The sequence below is a fragment of the Gigantopelta aegis genome, chromosome 4 (assembly GCF_016097555.1).
Source record: "Gigantopelta aegis isolate Gae_Host chromosome 4, Gae_host_genome, whole genome shotgun sequence".
Taxonomy (NCBI): Eukaryota; Metazoa; Mollusca; class Gastropoda; order Neomphalida; family Peltospiridae; genus Gigantopelta; species Gigantopelta aegis.
The window spans coordinates 10,116,648-10,134,147 of NC_054702.1; the positions used below are offsets into that span (position 1 = coordinate 10,116,648).

General features: G+C 36.9%; 1 protein-coding gene across 1 annotated transcript in view; it reads right to left on the bottom strand.

Annotated features, from left to right (window-relative positions):
• The window catches only part of LOC121372644 (xaa-Pro aminopeptidase 1-like), a 53,427-nt gene that overhangs the window by 9,178 nt on the left and 26,749 nt on the right, over positions 1 to 17,500 (bottom strand). Inside the window, exons 5-16 of the mRNA XM_041499086.1 lie at positions 15,167 to 15,271; positions 13,961 to 14,059; positions 13,348 to 13,494; positions 12,206 to 12,301; positions 11,053 to 11,134; positions 8,710 to 8,842; positions 5,691 to 5,801; positions 4,712 to 4,798; positions 3,195 to 3,245; positions 2,455 to 2,516; positions 1,894 to 2,043; positions 321 to 381 (exon numbers count right to left, since the gene is read on the bottom strand). Coding sequence (XP_041355020.1) covers positions 321 to 381; positions 1,894 to 2,043; positions 2,455 to 2,516; positions 3,195 to 3,245; positions 4,712 to 4,798; positions 5,691 to 5,801; positions 8,710 to 8,842; positions 11,053 to 11,134; positions 12,206 to 12,301; positions 13,348 to 13,494; positions 13,961 to 14,059; positions 15,167 to 15,271 — 1,184 coding nt within the window. The remainder of the gene's footprint in view (positions 1 to 320; positions 382 to 1,893; positions 2,044 to 2,454; positions 2,517 to 3,194; positions 3,246 to 4,711; positions 4,799 to 5,690; positions 5,802 to 8,709; positions 8,843 to 11,052; positions 11,135 to 12,205; positions 12,302 to 13,347; positions 13,495 to 13,960; positions 14,060 to 15,166; positions 15,272 to 17,500) is intronic.

The window sequence follows — 17,500 nt, forward strand, 5'->3', positions numbered from 1 at the left end:
TAAAATATATCGCACTCGCACTCACCCTAGTTCTTAGGTAGTGTAAAACATTTTCGACTGTTACTGAATCAATGCGCTCTACTGGCGTCATTGAACAAAACAAACTAACTTTTTATTATGCAATTGCATAGTTTCATAGTTACAAGTGCTATATTTCGCTATTTTTACATATATTTATTTATAATAATGTATTTATTTATAATAAATAGCTTCAAATTAACCAATCCCACACATACGCATTGCACAAATAACTCGGGAATGGACATACAATGCTGGTCAGTCAGTCTCTGGATTCCACTACAGGTAATAAAATATGTTACCTTTTCGTAAGCTGTAGGAGTGCCATAATGAAACGTCCGTGTTACATCTGTAGTTCCATCCCTTGAAAAATACATAAATATTATTCAGTTCACATGTATATATCTATATATCTTACATACCCTAATACACACACACACACACACACACACACACACACACACACACACACTTATGCCCGGCGCAGACGAGCGTTTTTTAACGCATGCGTCTCGTGTGCGCCTACCTGCGATACGTTCCTGCGATTCACTGACGATTTCTTTTATTAATAAATTTATTTATACTTTACTCTAGGAAAAATAACAAAGATTAAATGTAATTTATTAATACATTTTAAAACATAATAAACTTTATTTAAAACTTTATGTACAATATACTATTACGATATAAATCTTTCTTATTTCACAGTTGTTTGTTTTAATTATTATTATTAGGCATAGTACAATGAATGCAATAATTTATATTTTTTAATTTCATCTATTTAGAAATGTCATTAATTACACATGTCTAGTCTTTGTTTCAAAGATGAGCAGTTGGAAATTATTTGTGTTGAAACATTTACAAGTTAGTCATTCGTATAAAGCCATGTATCATTCGTGGTGTAGTTGGGTATATGGGCCATGTGGATATTGATGAATATGATGTTAATGACAGTAATATATAAACCAGTCATATCCAATTGTAGTGCAATTTCATTAATTGCAAGCGATTTAAGAGCCCTGTCAGCATATTCTGGAGAGTTTGTTTCATACAAACACGGCCTCTCTTGGTACAATTCTATCAACATGTCTTCTCGTTGTTGAGTCCACAAACTGTCATTTGGAGAAGCCATTTCGAAAGGCATGTTACTGAATAGACAGATGATTGGTCAATATAAAAATGTGAACGCAACGCAGACGCAAATAGGCGCACACGTGCGTTTTTAGACGGATGCGGCAGGAGACGGATGCGTGTGTGCGTCTAAAATCAAACATGTTCGATATTTGAAAAATCGACGAAGCGCTAAAAAAAACGCAACGCAGATGGGGTCGCAACCGATGCGTTTTTACTGCGTTCGTACGGATGCGTTTTTTATCGCAAGACGCATGCGTTAAAAAACGCTCGTCTGCGCCGGGCAACAAACAAATGTCAGCATGCACACACACACACACACACACACACACACATGCAAGCCAGCACGCACGTATACATGTACCGGTATATATATTTATTACAGCTGTTGTGAAATGAATAAGATAGAATAGATCATTAACACGTCAGTTGGTATGTAGTACTTTCAAACTTTAATGGTATATAGCAAAGAATTTGGGTAAACAAGTATGTTCTAACTCTTGAGTACATGTTAGATCGAACATTTTCCTTCTATTGTTGTACATATTATATATCAACGGGCCTACGCGACATCAGATGATCGTTGGCGTAGGGAAAGACCTACAATGTACAAGTGTTTTGTACTGTACTCTAAGTTTGATATATCACAGTAGTCTATTGTTCCTGGGCAAAGATACTTATGTTAAGATGTAAAGTGATATATTTACAGTCCCCAGTGATATATACACTAGAGAAAACACTCACAGGTACTGTCCGCCGGAGTCGAGGAGGTATATCTCACGGGTTGTTATCTGTTTGTCCGTCAGGTTGCTCGGCGTGTAGTGGATGATGGCGCCGTTGCTGCCCACGGCGGAAATAGACGAGAAACTCAGTCCTCGGTTGTCTTCTACTGATCTGTGGGTAGAACACACGTCTGTGCTTATGATGATGATAATGGTGATTATGATGGTGATGGTGATAACTGATGATGGTAGTGATGATGATGCTATAGATCGTTATGGTGGTGCTGATGATGATGGTTATAATGATAATAGTGAAGGTGGTGTTGATGATGGTGTCTATGATGATGATGATGATGATGATGGCGGTGATGGTGCTGGTGATGGTGATCGTGGTTTTGGTGGTGATTTTGGTGGTGAAGATTATATAACTTATTTACATTTATATATTTATTTATATCCATTCTACGGCCTTTGATATAAGTATGCAAGGCGTGGAACACTGGTGTTATAATCAACAAAAATACACACACACAAATATAAAAGCAGACAGACAGATATACAGAAACACAGATATTTTGCTCACAGTCTGTACGACTTCAGTTTAGCAGCCGCTGTCACCTCGGTCCAGTGTTTTCCTTCTTTGACCTGGTAGGAGTAAACAGATGACAGTTGTTTAGCTCCTCATGTACTTGATACAGTCAGAACAGCGGACTACAAGAAACTATGCACACACACACACACACACACACACACACATGTACATACAAGCGCATACGCAAACACGCATACGCACGTGAACACACGAACACACACAATTCACACATGTATATACACGAACACATACATATACACACACGCACACCCACATGCACACCCACACCCATACATATGTGCGCAAACAGGCTGGTAACCTCTATTTAAAAATGAATTTGTCGCGATATTATTGAGAAAATAATTATTTTGTAATATTAACTTGAATATATATATATATATATATATATATATATATATATATATATATATATATATATATATATATATATATTATGTCGTCACTGTGGTGCTAACTCATAACGTTGTGAATTGTAAAACACTTAACAAATTTACAATCATCTTTAGTATTAAATTAAAGTAAACAGGCTTTCAACATTTTAGACGATGATTTGTATATTAAATTTACAGGGTTTGCCTTTTCTTTCTATACGTATTTCAAAAATAAATAACACTGAATAGCTATTAAAGGTAAATTAGCAAAACTCATAGGGTCTATCAGCTGAACACATCTATAGTAATACAAACAGAATGACCATTAATTTAACTTACCTCTTTCTCCAACAACTGAAGAAACTTGATAAGAGCAGCAGAATCGCGATTCTAACGGTCAGAAAGATAAAAAAAAAAAAAAACATAACAGTTATGTTTTAAAGGAAAAAATGTTTTAAAATTATACAGTTATTCATGGACACAGATAAAAAGTTTTAGAATTATACGGTTATTCATGGACACAGATAAAAAGTTTTTAAAAGTTTGTTTTGTTTAACGAAACCACAAGACCACATTGATTTATTAATCATTGGCTAATGCATGTCAAACATTTGATAATTTTGAGATATAGTCTTAGAAAGGAAACCCGCTAAATGGTTACAGATATTGTGGATTACTTATGGACTACAGTCACTTTATTATGGGTAATAGTCCTTTATTAGAAAATAGATACCTTTGGCAGGCCGACAAATACGATTATGATTATTTGTGTGGACAAAATCAACATGCATTTTATCGTATGGACAACTTAAATGATTAAATTGTTATATTAATATAAGTAATATCATGAACGAATGCACTTCTCTATCATTAGATACTAATACTATATTACAATTACATTTCAATATATTCACGGGATGCCCCTTTAAGGAGTGGGTTTATGTCCCTGTTTGGATTATATCTTGCCCCTCCAAAATAGTTCATGGTTCCGCCCTTGACAGGAGACCTACAATATATTTCTCTAGTATACTGTACAGCTTTACTTACGTTTTCCAACTATTGTTTAAAACTTCCAAAATGTTACTCCCCTAAACTCTTTTAATCCAGGCAGTATATCTTTTATTGCAACCTTCGCATGCGGACCACTGAGATATTCATAAATAAATTCAAAACGGTCTCAATGGGCACAATATTTCGTGTGTACCGTCAATCTGTTCGCGTGTCGGTTACGTAACTTTACGTTCACGCGAACCCTCAGCGGTTTACGTGGTGAATTGTTGTCTTAAAACATTAAAAGTTAAAAACTTTGGATCATCGGAATTTTATTCTCATATTTCAAAATTCAAATACAAAAATACTATTTTATGGCAAAATGAGTTTGTTTAAAATATATTTTGTAATACAGAAACATAGCAGAAGTATGTTAGGGTTAGGTAACTCATCGGTTATACAAATGTAATTCACGTAACCGAACAATCGGTTATCTAGGTAAAACAAATATGTGATCTACCCCGACTTCGGGTTACCTAAGATTCTGAAACATTGACCCCTGTACTGGTGTAAACAACACAAATGAATGATAATCCTCGGTCTTACTGATAGCATATAAAGGTGACATCACACGATAGAGTGCCTTGTACGAGACTAGCCGATCGCACAGCAACCGATGAAATCATAATGTCTTGTCACAATCGCCTATTCTCTTACGAGGCATAATTCGTATCGTGTGCCTTAAGACACATTTTCTGATTCATTACGAGTAATAAAAACATTAATACATAATTTTGACACATTTATTACCCTTCAAAATCATAATAAAAAAATAATAATCCTAAAAAAAGCCCCTCAGTACTTACATAAGCCTTTTTCATTCCTTGGCGTTCGATAGGATTCTTCTTGGATTTGGCTAGAGCTACGGTTGACTTAGCCTGTATCCGCTGGGCCTGTGGACACAAATATTTCACAATTTTTTTTAACGACACCACTAGAGCACTTGATTTATTAATAATTGGCTATTGGATGTCAAACATTTTGTAATTTTGACATACAGTCTTAAAGAGGAAACCCGCTACATTGTTCTATTAGTAGCAAGGTATCTTTTATATGCACCATCCCACAGACAGGATGGCACATGACCTTTAAAATACCAGTCGTGGTGCAATGGGCCGACTGACGGGGATCGATCCAAGACCGACCGCGCATCAGACGAACACAAGGCTACGTGCTGCCTCGCCAGTTTAGTTTCAAACACTTCATTTTATCTTTATTTTTATACAACAATAAATACTGTGTTTAAGCACGCTATTTTGGGCACGTCAGCTATACAGGCTGTCTGCCCATACAGTGCTTTAATGATTAGTTGTTCGTTGTTCGTTGTTAGTTGAGCAAGAATTCGGTGTACACCTAAATGTTGTGCCATGCACGTATTTGTGAATGTCATATTACCTGTATATTTATGAATATGACATATTTTGATAAATACGGTTATTCATTATTGTCATGTCACCCGTGTTCTTATTTTTAATAGCTTTTCATTAATTCACATCTTTGATTCACGAATTTACAGTTGTTAATAATGGAAATTGTAATTTGTATGTGTTAAAACTAGGATTCGAACCAAAAAACTCTAGAATGCAGATTCTCACTATCATATCAGTATGACGGTTTCGCACATGTATTCGTGAATATAGTCTCACAAAAGTATTCACGAGTGTTCTGGGCCAGTGCTTATAAAACTTTTAAAGTCCAGACACAATCTTAAATGACGACACACGCATGTAATTTCTATGGGTGAAAAGTTCTATGATTTGAATGTTAGATCATGCAAATACTGACCTGTGGAATGCTGTTAAAAATAGCCTGGTTGCACAGAAGACTTATCCAGATCTTGTTTGCTGTCAGAGCCATGATGTCGTTGATAATATTGTCAGAGGAATATTCTTTAACCTGGAACAGTTTGTAATGACTAGAGAGGTACGTTGATAATACTGACAGAAGAATAGTATTTAACCTGGAACAGTTTGTACAGACTAGAGAGGCACGGTGATAATACTGACAGAATAATATTCTTTAACCTGGAACAGTTTGTAATGACTAGAGAGGTACGTTGATAATACTGACAGAAGAATAGTATTTAACCTGGAACAGTTTGTACAGATTAGAGAGGCACGGTGATAATACTGAAAGAAGAATAGTATTTAACCAGGAACAGTTTGTACAGACTAGAGAGGTACGTTGATAATACTGACAGAAGAATAGTATTTAACCAGGAACAGTTTGTACAGATTAGAGAGGCACGGTGATAATACTGACAGAAGAATAGTATTTAACCTGGAACAGTTTGTACAGACTAGAGAGGCACGGTGATAATACTGACAGAATAATATTCTTTAACCTGGAACAGTTTGTAATGACTAGAGAGGTACGTTGATAATACTGACAGAAGAATAGTATTTAACCTGGAACAGTTTGTACAGATTAGAGAGGCACGGTGATAATACTGAAAGAAGAATAGTATTTAACCAGGAACAGTTTGTACAGACTAGAGAGGTACGTTGATAATACTGACAGAAGAATAGTATTTAACCAGGAACAGTTTGTACAGATTAGAGAGGCACGGTGATAATACTGACAGAAGAATAGTATTTAACCTGGAACAGTTTGTACAGACTAGAGAGGCACGGTGATAATACTGACAGAATAATATTCTTTAACCTGGAACAGTTTGTAATGACTAGAGAGGTACGTTGATAATACTGACAGAAGAATAGTATTTAACCTGGAACAGTTTGTACAGATTAGAGAGGCACGGTGATAATACTGAAAGAAGAATAGTATTTAACCAGGAACAGTTTGTACAGACTAGAGAGGTACGTTGATAATACTGACAGAAGAATAGTATTTAACCAGGAACAGTTTGTACAGATTAGAGAGGCACGGTGATAATACTGACAGAAGAATAGTATTTAACCTGGAACAGTTTGTACAGACTAGAGAGGCACGGTGATAATACTGACAGAATAATATTCTTTAACCTGGAACAGTGTGTAATGACTAGAGAGGTACGTTGATAATACTGACAGAAGAATAGTATTTAACCTGGAACAGTTTGTACAGACTAGAGAGGTACGTTGATAATACTGACAGAAGAATAGTATTTAACCTGGAACAGTTTGTACAGACTAGAGAGGCACGGTGATAATACTGACAGAATAATATTCTTTAAACTGGAACGGTTTGTACAGACTAGAGAGGTACAATTAAGGAAGGAGACAATATGTATCCCTGTTTATTGAACGTTCAGGCATGTCCATCCTCGGCACAATATCTAAAGATTACTACAAACCCTGCCCTGCTCTTTGCACAAAACAGAATCCAAAGGAAGGTTTGACCCGCTTGCGACAGCCTTAGTGAGACTTTCTAAATTATCAAATCACTGTCTGTGTCAGATGTTGCGTGTTTAGGAGGACTGCCACCTCCGGAAGATGCATCGTCCTAGGACTGATACTTCTACCAGTTACATAACATCAAAGTGATACACAGCAATGCTTCAACAGAGGGAAAGTCTTGACAGTTGTACTGAATGGAACTGTACCTAAAGGTAACTATTTCAACAACAAACATTTTCGATGAGAAAGTGTGTTTTGTTTAAAGACACCACTAAAGCACATTGATTAATTAATCATGGACTTTTGTATGTCAGACATACGGTAATTGTGACACAGACTTCAGAGGAAACCCGCTACAATTTTAGCAGCAAGGGAAACAGGACAGTATAAACCACGGCCTTTGATATACCAGTTGTGTGGCACTGGTTGGGGTGAAAACAAAAACAATGAGAGAATTGGTCCACCGAGGGGAATTCGATCCTTCCAGCCAACTACCTCAGGCAGACGTTCTACCGACCGAGCTGGATCCAGTTCCATTTTAAATAAGTGACAGACAGAGAAAGAAAGAAAGAAACAAGACAGAAAGATAAACTTGCAGACATGGAGAGAAACAGGGAGTGAGAAACAAAGAGACAAAGACAAACAGAGAGAGTCGTGTAACTTTCAGAGTCTCTGTTTCTGCGCTCTCAACTCAAAGGCTAGAAATGCCGTATTGTAACAACTGGAATCCAAAAACATTCTCAATTAAAGTTTGTTTTGTTTAATGACACCTCTAGAGCACATTGATTTATTAATCATCGGCTATTGGATGTCAAACATTTGGTAATTTCAACATATACATATAGTCTTAGAGAGGAAAACCCGCTACATTTTACCATTAGTAGTAAAGGGTCTTTTATATGCACCACCCCACAAAAAGGATATCACATACCACAGCTTTTGATATGCCAGTCGTGGTGCACTGGCTGGACCAAAACATTCTCAGGGGAGCATGCCCCATCTTCACCAACAGGTTTGGGTCCTCAAATGCATGTATTTTCCTTCTCCAGGCATCTCATAAAACTCACAGTTCCCCCTCCCCCTTTTCAAATACACTTCGCGGCATAAGCATTCGAAACAGGGAGAAGGAGGGGCAACTACTCCCTTTCCCAGGTCCGAAGCAAATTCGGGCAAAAAAGATAGAGGTATTCGGGCAAAATGAGCATATCCTTTTCACCATGTATTACTATAATTTTGCCCACAATATTAATTGAAATCCATGTAAAAATGCGTAGTGATTCGTTTGCAATATAGCTATATAGCTGTTTGGCAATAATGCTAATATGAATAAATGTTGTTATTCAGATTCGGGCATTTTCGTTTATTTTGAGCAAAAATCAGCCTACACCCCTACAAAAATGGGAGCCCGTACGTATATGCTCCGCGGTCTCTGAACTGAGTACAAAGTAATGTTTATTCAAACTGACCTCAACACATTGCCCCACTTTGCCCGTGCACGCCCCGTTCATGTTGGTATTAAGGTGTCCGAACAGCTTGACCGTCGTCTTGGAGTCAGTGGGTTCTTGAATTAACTTGGCAGCGTGGTTTAACAGATATAACCTACAAACGAAATTTAGTAGTTAATAGTCTTAAGAAGAGAATTTTCTTTAAGTTTCTATATTTTTCGGGGGGGGCAACGGCCCTACTCCCCCCCCCCCCGCCACCCCCGCTAGCTACGGCCCTGATATAGAAACAAGAAACGTTTATTTAAAGTGTAACTGTAGTCCTTTAAAAGGTGTTGTTATCTGAAACATCTTATAATGGCAACAAACTCGGGGCAGTCCCTATAATTCATTATAATGTCAACTGGAAGAAAGAAGAAATGTTTTATTTAACGATACACTCAACCTGGCCTGGGGCCTATTTCACAAAACAACGTTATGTCTGTGACTAACAGTTAAACCGGGCATACGTTTACACGTGTTTGACATCTAGTTCACAAAACAACGTTATGTCTGTGACTAACAGTTAAACCGGGCATACGTTTACACGTGTTTGACACCTATTTCACAAAACAACGTTATGTCTGTGACTAACAGTTAAACCGGGCAACGTTTACACGTGTTTGACATCTAGTTCACAAAACAACGTTATGTCTGTGACTAACAGTTAAACCGGGCATACGTTTACACGTGTTTGACACCTATTTCACAAAACAACGTTATGTCTGTGACTAACAGTTAAACCGGGCATACGTTTACACGTGTTTGACACCTAGTTCACACAACAACGTTATGTCTGTGACTAACAGTTAAACCGGGCATACGTTTACACGTGTTTGACATCTAGTTCACACAACAACGTTATGTCTGTGACTAACAGTTAAACCGGGCATACGTTTACACGTGTTTGACATCTAGTTCACACAACAACGTTATGTCTGTGACTAACAGTTAAACCGGGCATACGTTTACACGTGTTTGACATCTAGTTCACAAAACAACGTTATGTCTGTGACTAACAGTTAAACCGGGCATACGTTTACACGTGTTTGACACCTATTTCACAAAACAACGTTATGTCTGTGACTAACAGTTAAACCGGGCATACGTTTACACGTGTTTGACATCTAGTTCACACAACAACGTTATGTCTGTGACTAACAGTTAAACCGGGCATACGTTTACACGTGTTTGACATCTATTTCACGCATCATTATGGAAGATGGAGCATATTAAAGTCAAAAGAAAATGAAATATGTACACTTCAAACTAATTGAGTTGTACTGTTATAAGTAATAAGAGTTGTACTGTTACAAGTAATAAGAGTTGTACTGCTACAAGTAACAAGAGTTGTACTGCTACAAGTAACAAGAGTTGTACTGCTACAAGTAACAAGAGTTGTACTGTTACAAGTAACAAGAGTTGTACTGTTACAAGTAACAAGAGTTGTACTGCTACAAGTAACAAGAGTTGTACTGCTACAAGTAATAAGAGTTGTACTGTTACAAGTAATAAGAGTTGTATTGTTACAAGTAACAAGAGTTGTACTGTTACAAGTAATAAGAGTTGTATTGTTACAAGTAATAAGAACTGTGGTTTAGTCGTCGAACTACGCAATCTAATTAAAATTAGCTCCACTATTACATGTGGATCTAACAGCAGCCAGTTGGAGCTCATGTCCACCAATCAAAACCTTACTTGCAGAATCATTCCAGTGATTAAAAAATAATTTGAAAACATTCCGAATTATCGTGAGGGTATACGACATGTTTCGTGTGAATTACGAATGCCTTAAATAATTTGTAATGTAAAACTGAAGACTGATTTAGTTTTTAGTTTTTTTAATAAATAAATAATTTGTAATGTAAAATTGAGGACTGATAACCCATCCCGTACGTATTGATATGGTTCGCTGTACTACGGCCATTAAAATAGACTCGCCCGATATTTTTAGAATTTGTATGCTCCCAAATAACGTTATAAAAGGCAAAGTGTGATTGGTCAATATTTAAATTATTATTTACAGACGAAAGTTACTTCGACATTGGAGACTACGCAGTCTGATTAAAATTAGTTCTACTGGTCTAAAGAAGGCATTCGTAATTCACATGAAACATGTCATATACCCTCAGGATAATTCGGAATGTTTTCAAATTATTGTCAAATCATTGGCATGATTCTGCAAGTAAGGTTTTGATTGGTGGACATGAGCTCCAACTGGCTGCTGTTAGATCCACATGTAATAGTGGAGCTAATTTTAATTAGATTGCGAACTACGTTTCCTCTGATGACTACAGCCGAGTGAGCGAGTAGCGTGATCGTCCTTACCGTGTTTTGTTGTGTTCCACGATGGCATACGATATGAAGAAAGGATTGAACTCGATATCACTCGCTCGTAGGTTGAACAGCCCTGAAAGCAGGTTCACAAGAACTAAATATTAGTATAGTAAAAAGTGTACACACAGACATACACACACACACACACACACACACACACACAGAGAGAGAGAGAGAGAGAGAGAGAGAGAGAGAGAGAGAGAGAGAGAGACAGACAGACAGACAGACAGACCGACAGACAGACATGTACATACAGATACACACGTGCTCATATACACACAGACACACGCACATACACATATATACACAGACACACGCACATACACACATACACATAAACACACACACACACACACAAATGAAAAGAAATGTAGCTGACTTTCTCTGACGACTATAGCCGATGATTAATGAATCAATGTTTAAAGTTTGTTTTTGTTTAACGACACCACTAGAACACAGTGATGTATTAATCATCGGCTATTGTATGTCAAACATTTGGTGATTTTTATATATAGTCTTAGAGAGGAAACCTGCTATAGTTTTCGATCACTAGTAAGGGATATTTAAATGCACAATACCCACAGACAGGATAGAACATACCACGGTCCTTAATAGACCAGTCGTAATGCACTGGCTTGAACGATAAATAGTTCAATGGGACCATCGACAGGGATCCATCCTAAACCGACCGCAATGTTGGTGCCTGCCCCACTCTCCAATATAAATTTCTGCCTATGCGAATGCCATTTATTAAATAGTAAATTAAACTAAACGGTTATAACGTGATAACGACCATCTGTAATATATTCTTACACGCCCGTTTGTTAAGACAAATACGTGCGATATCATTTTACAGACATACGACTGGCTGTACCTAGGTGATGACCAGGTCACCAATGCCATACCATCCAATGAAAAATCACGGTCGAAATCGATCACTAGATGTGACGCACACGTTAACCTGTAATTAACTTATCTGTGACCCATACATTAGGTTTTAGTTGGAAAATGTGTTTAAATTTTATTTATTTTTAAATTCTGAAGATATGTACAAAATAGAATACTACATTCGTTAGATACCATTTATCTTACAAACGGTATCTAACGGCCACTCGTGTAGTATTTTCTATATCACAATACGTACAGGCAGTTTCGTCGAGGTTGGTGACGACAAAAGCATACGCCCCCTTTGACGTCATATCTGCTCGCAGTTCTGTGATCTTGTCCTGCCAGGATTTTCCTAAACGTCAAAAAAATAGCATCTTTATTTTAATTTAGGTTCACCTAAAATGTGTTCTTTTTTATGTTAAAGTTCTACTCAGAAGCATTCAGTATATCAGTTGGTATAATTAATTTTAACCATATGTTCTAACTCAATATCAAACTTAATTCCCAATAGATTAAACTGTCATTCTAACAATCTAAACTGTTAAAGTATTTATAGTAGCATCACGTTTCGACACCAAATTGAGTAAATAAATATTCAATATTACGAAACTTTATTCCTTATATATTGTTGGGTTTTTTAACACTCTAAATAATATTTCTCCACAGAAAAGAAACATATATGGAGAGTGCTGATGTTGTTGTCGATATGTTTCTTGTTGTCATTGATTGTTATTGGAGTTGCTGCTGGTATTGTTGTTGGTGTTGTTTTCTTGTCGTTGTTGTTTGTATGTTATTGTAGAAGGCGGTGCTAATGGTGTTTTTCTTGTTTTGTTGAAAATATATTTTATCGCATATAATGTATATATATAAAACGTTATCCAACACCTAATTTCTCATGTTAATGTTATTGATGATTTCATGTCAATGTTGTTGTTTTTCTTCTTGATGTTGTTGTAGTTTGTCTCGTTTGCTGGGTTGTGTGTGTGTGTATGTGTGTGTGTGTGTGTGTGTGTGTGTGTGTGTGTGTGTGTGTGTTATTTTGTTTGTTTGTTGTTGTTGTTTTTGGGGGGGGGTAAACAAAATTTGTCAATCTATCTTGTTGTTTTATTTGGTTTGTTAGTGTTTTGTTTTGTGAGATTTTTGTTTTGTTTTGTTTTGTGGGGGTTTTATGAGGCTATGATTTTGAGTGCGTTTTTTTTTTTTGGGGGGGGGGGTTTGTGTGGGGGGGGCTTGCTTTTTAATGTTGGTGTGTTTTATTATTCTTTTGTTGTCGAAGTATCGGCCGTATAGGTATTTGACTTATTTCTGAGAGTTTCTAGTTTTGTATACATTATTTGTATGTTTGTGTTTCTTTTCTCAAAGTTTAGAACATTATCATCATCTATTGGTGTTACATACCGGCATAGTTGATGGGCAGTGCATTTATGGGGGAGCTGGGGGCCGGTGGGCGGCCAGACGTCCAAATATCATCGACAAGGTCGGGATTTTTCTCTACCAGAGTGACTCCACCTTCGGACAGTTGATCACTGGTTGTTTTCCATTTAGCTACAGAAAATAAGAGAAGGCAGTCATATACTGTTCACATCATACCGCTCTGTACAATGTTGTATACCGCAACATATGATATTGCAGTAAACCAGACAGACAGACAGACATACAGATAGTTTATTAAAGTCTCACCTCATTACAACATAATAAAATGCAGCATATAAATACAAGCAATATAAATGACAAAATTGTAATTAGCCACTCTATATACTGAGTTATCATACAATATAGTAGAGAACAGCGAAATACAGTGGAGTACTGTGTATAATAAAGTAGTATAGTATGGATAGATGGATGGATGGATGGATGGATGTATATAATGTGTATGAATGAATGATATATAATGTGTGTATATATGTGTGTATATTATGTTGAAGAACGGGTGTGATGTCATTATAACAGTTACTAATGTGATGTCAGAACTTAGTTACTGACGAACAGTGCGTGAGACGTCAGCACTTACAGTTACTCATGAAGAACGGGCTAGCTCCTACTCTGGCATTGAGCGTATTTTTCAACTCTGACGTCAGCCATTCCGTCACGGAGGGAACTCCCGTCACACCTGAGGGGAAAAAAGGAACAGTTAAGACCGTTCTTGTGAACTATGTCAAACTAAACATCACAAAATGTTCATAATACAAAAGGTGCAGTAGGTGTAGAACAACCTACTGCATAGACCGAATTAGTCGTAAATTCCGGTTTTTAACCCTATATATTATCAATAAATGTTGATGTATAGAACGAACTGTGTATAACGAAATAACTTTTTAAAAGAACCAAATATTGAATTTCAGTGTAAATTAGTGCGTATACAACGAACCGAACACAATTTAAAGGTAATAACTAACTGCTGTGCAGCAAACACGGCCACACAGAACATATTAGTAAACGAATGTCTGTTTATTTTTATCTATACTTAGTTGATTAATGGATTAAGTCACTGAGCATATTATACTGGATATATTATGCGCGCACGTGCGTGTGTGTATGTGTGTATGTGCGTGTCTGTGTGTGGGGGTATGTGTATGAGGGGGTACGTGTGTGTGCGCGTGTGTGTGTGTGTGCGTGTGTGTGTGTGTGTGTGTGTGTGTGTGTGTGTGTGTGTGTCATTAAACGGAAATTAGAACATATCTGTTAATACTTTAGTAATATAATATATATATAATTTTAAAAAACAAACTTATTTTAGCACATATAAATTAAAGAGACTGTCAAGATTTTTTTTTGACTAATAGATCATTTTAGAAGGAAATAAAATGGCATTGACCATAGGACATGCTCAATGCATATGGCGCATTCAGTCCCAAAATATTGGAAGGAATTTACTTTTCTGACAGTTTTGGGCACAGTTACTCATTGGAACTTTGCCAGGAATAATATTCGCAGCAATCATGTCTGCATTGTTGTGTATCTAAATTGTATCTAAATTGTTATATCTATTGATTTTGTCTTAGTTTTATTATATGTCATTTATGTGGCCTAATCGACCATTGCTTGTTGAGTTGTTAATCCTTCTCAACTTAGAGATAAACAAAGTACACATAAAATGAAGTATGAGCTATGAAAAACATTAGAACGATTCGAAAAACGTTGAAAATATATAGAAACTGTTACTATACACAAGAAAATGTATTTGATGACAACAATGACAGCAAATTCTGCGTCTGACCTGATTTCATTAGAATCCAGTTACAGTCGAGCTGACTCTCTGCCTCCAGAAAGTAACGTCCGTCCGTCCATAGAGCCGCCTTGTTCCCGAGAATAACAGCCGTGCCTAGACACAATGTAAACTTCACCAGTTAAACATGTATTGACACATCAGTGGCGTAGCGATGGGAGACCACGGGGGCCATGCCTCAGCCAGCCACCCAATCAAGTTTTTTTAAATTATTAAATTTTATAAAATGATATATACATGCATACATAGTTTGCCCCCTCACCCCCCCCCCCCCCAAAAAAAAAAATCCTGGCTACGCCATTGTGTCACATTGTGCAATAACATTCTTTCGTGGTCAGGTGGTTTAATGTTCGTGTGATTCGTGAACTAGTGCAGTCAAAGAATTTAAGAACACAACCAAGCAACCTCTGCAATTGCCCACGGCAATTGGCAATGCCGTGGAGTGTTTTTGCTATGGACTATATTACACTTGTTTCCCACGGCATGTGTTTTACCGTGGACATTTTCTTAATTGCGGGTGTTTGGAAACTATAAACCCTAGTTTTAACCCGTGAAAATTAACACTAAGTTTAGTTAGTCTACAAACTTTTAACATATTTGGATAAAGCTACAATTGAGTGAAACTTGAGACTGTGACTTTGAAATGGTGAAATACCCTATAAAAATAGATTAAAATTCTATTCCATAACTGTTACTTCTCAGACGCACATGCGTTTTTAAAAATATGAGAAATGCATTTTGTTATATTAAAAACACCAGGATAACCAAAAATACTTCGAATGTACGGAAATGGATAATCTAAACAATAAAATCAAAGTAAAGTATGATTTCAGTTATCAAAAACGGCTTTAATAGTAAAAAATATGCCTTAGTGTTTAAAAACTAGGGTATGTCCCTTAATACATGTACACACATAACACGAATTTTGTACCAAACAAAATGAGTTTTTGAGCAAAACCACGAAAATGTAAGCCCACGAAAATAAAGGATTTCACGATAATTACTACGTTAAAGTGCCCCGATCATGTCTTATTTTGTATTAACTCTACGGAAGGAAACGTATTTCCATTACTTCATGACTAGTCAGTAAAATATCTCAGCCAAAAGTTACGATATTTTGGATATAATTAATATAAAATAAAATATTTATTTTCAAAGACTGGATAAATGCACTGCTTTTACTATAGTTAATATTCTGAATGGCAGTAGTCAGGACCTCCGCCTGTTACCGACCCCGGTCGGGCTGCTGGTGCTCTCTTCCATCTGTGAATGCGGGCGGCCTTCCTCCACCCACCCCAACCATGGCAGGTGTGCGCTAAAACAGCTTGCTCTCAATGTGCACGTTAAACCACTTGACGTAGCCAAGTGGTAAAGCGTTCGCTTGATGCGCGGTCGGTCTGCGATCGATCCCCGTCGGTGGGCCCATTGGGCTATTTCTCGCTCCAGCCAGTGCACCACGACTGGTATATCAAAGGCTGTGGTATGTGTTATAATGTTTGTGGGATGGTGCATATAAAATATCCCTTGCTGCTAATCAAAAAGAGTAGCCCATGAAGTGGCAACAACGGGTTTCCGCTCTCAATATCTGTGTGGTCTTTAACCATATGTCCGAAGCCATATAACCGTAAATAAAATGTGCTGAGTGCGTCATTAAATAAATAAAACATTTCTTTCCTTATACTACAGATTAATATGTTATATATTACCACTCATCCAGTAAACCCGGATATGTCTACCATTGAGCTACATTCTGCTTCATATACTACAGAATTATATGTTATATATTACCGCTCATCCAGTAAACCCAGATATGTATTGTCTACCATTGAACTACATCCTGCTTCATATACTACAGAATTATGTGTTATATATTACCTGCTCATCTTGTAAACCCGGATATGACTACCATTGACCTACATCCTGCTTCGTATACTACAGGTTAATATGTTATATATTACCCGCTCATCCAGTAAACCCAGATATGTCTACCACTGAGCTACATCCTGCTTCATATACTACAGGTTAATATGTTATATATTACCCGCCCATCCAGTAAACCCAGATATATCTACCACTGAGCTACATCCTGCTTCATATAATACAGGTTAATATGATATATATTACCCGCTCATCCAGTAAACCCAGATATGTCTACCACTGAGCTACATCCTGCTTCATATACTACAGGTTAATATGTTATATATTACCCACCCATCCAGTAAACCCAGATATATCTACCACTGAGCTACATCCTGCTTCATATACTACAGGTTAATATGCTATATACTAGTAAACCCAGATATATCTACCACTGAGCTACATCCT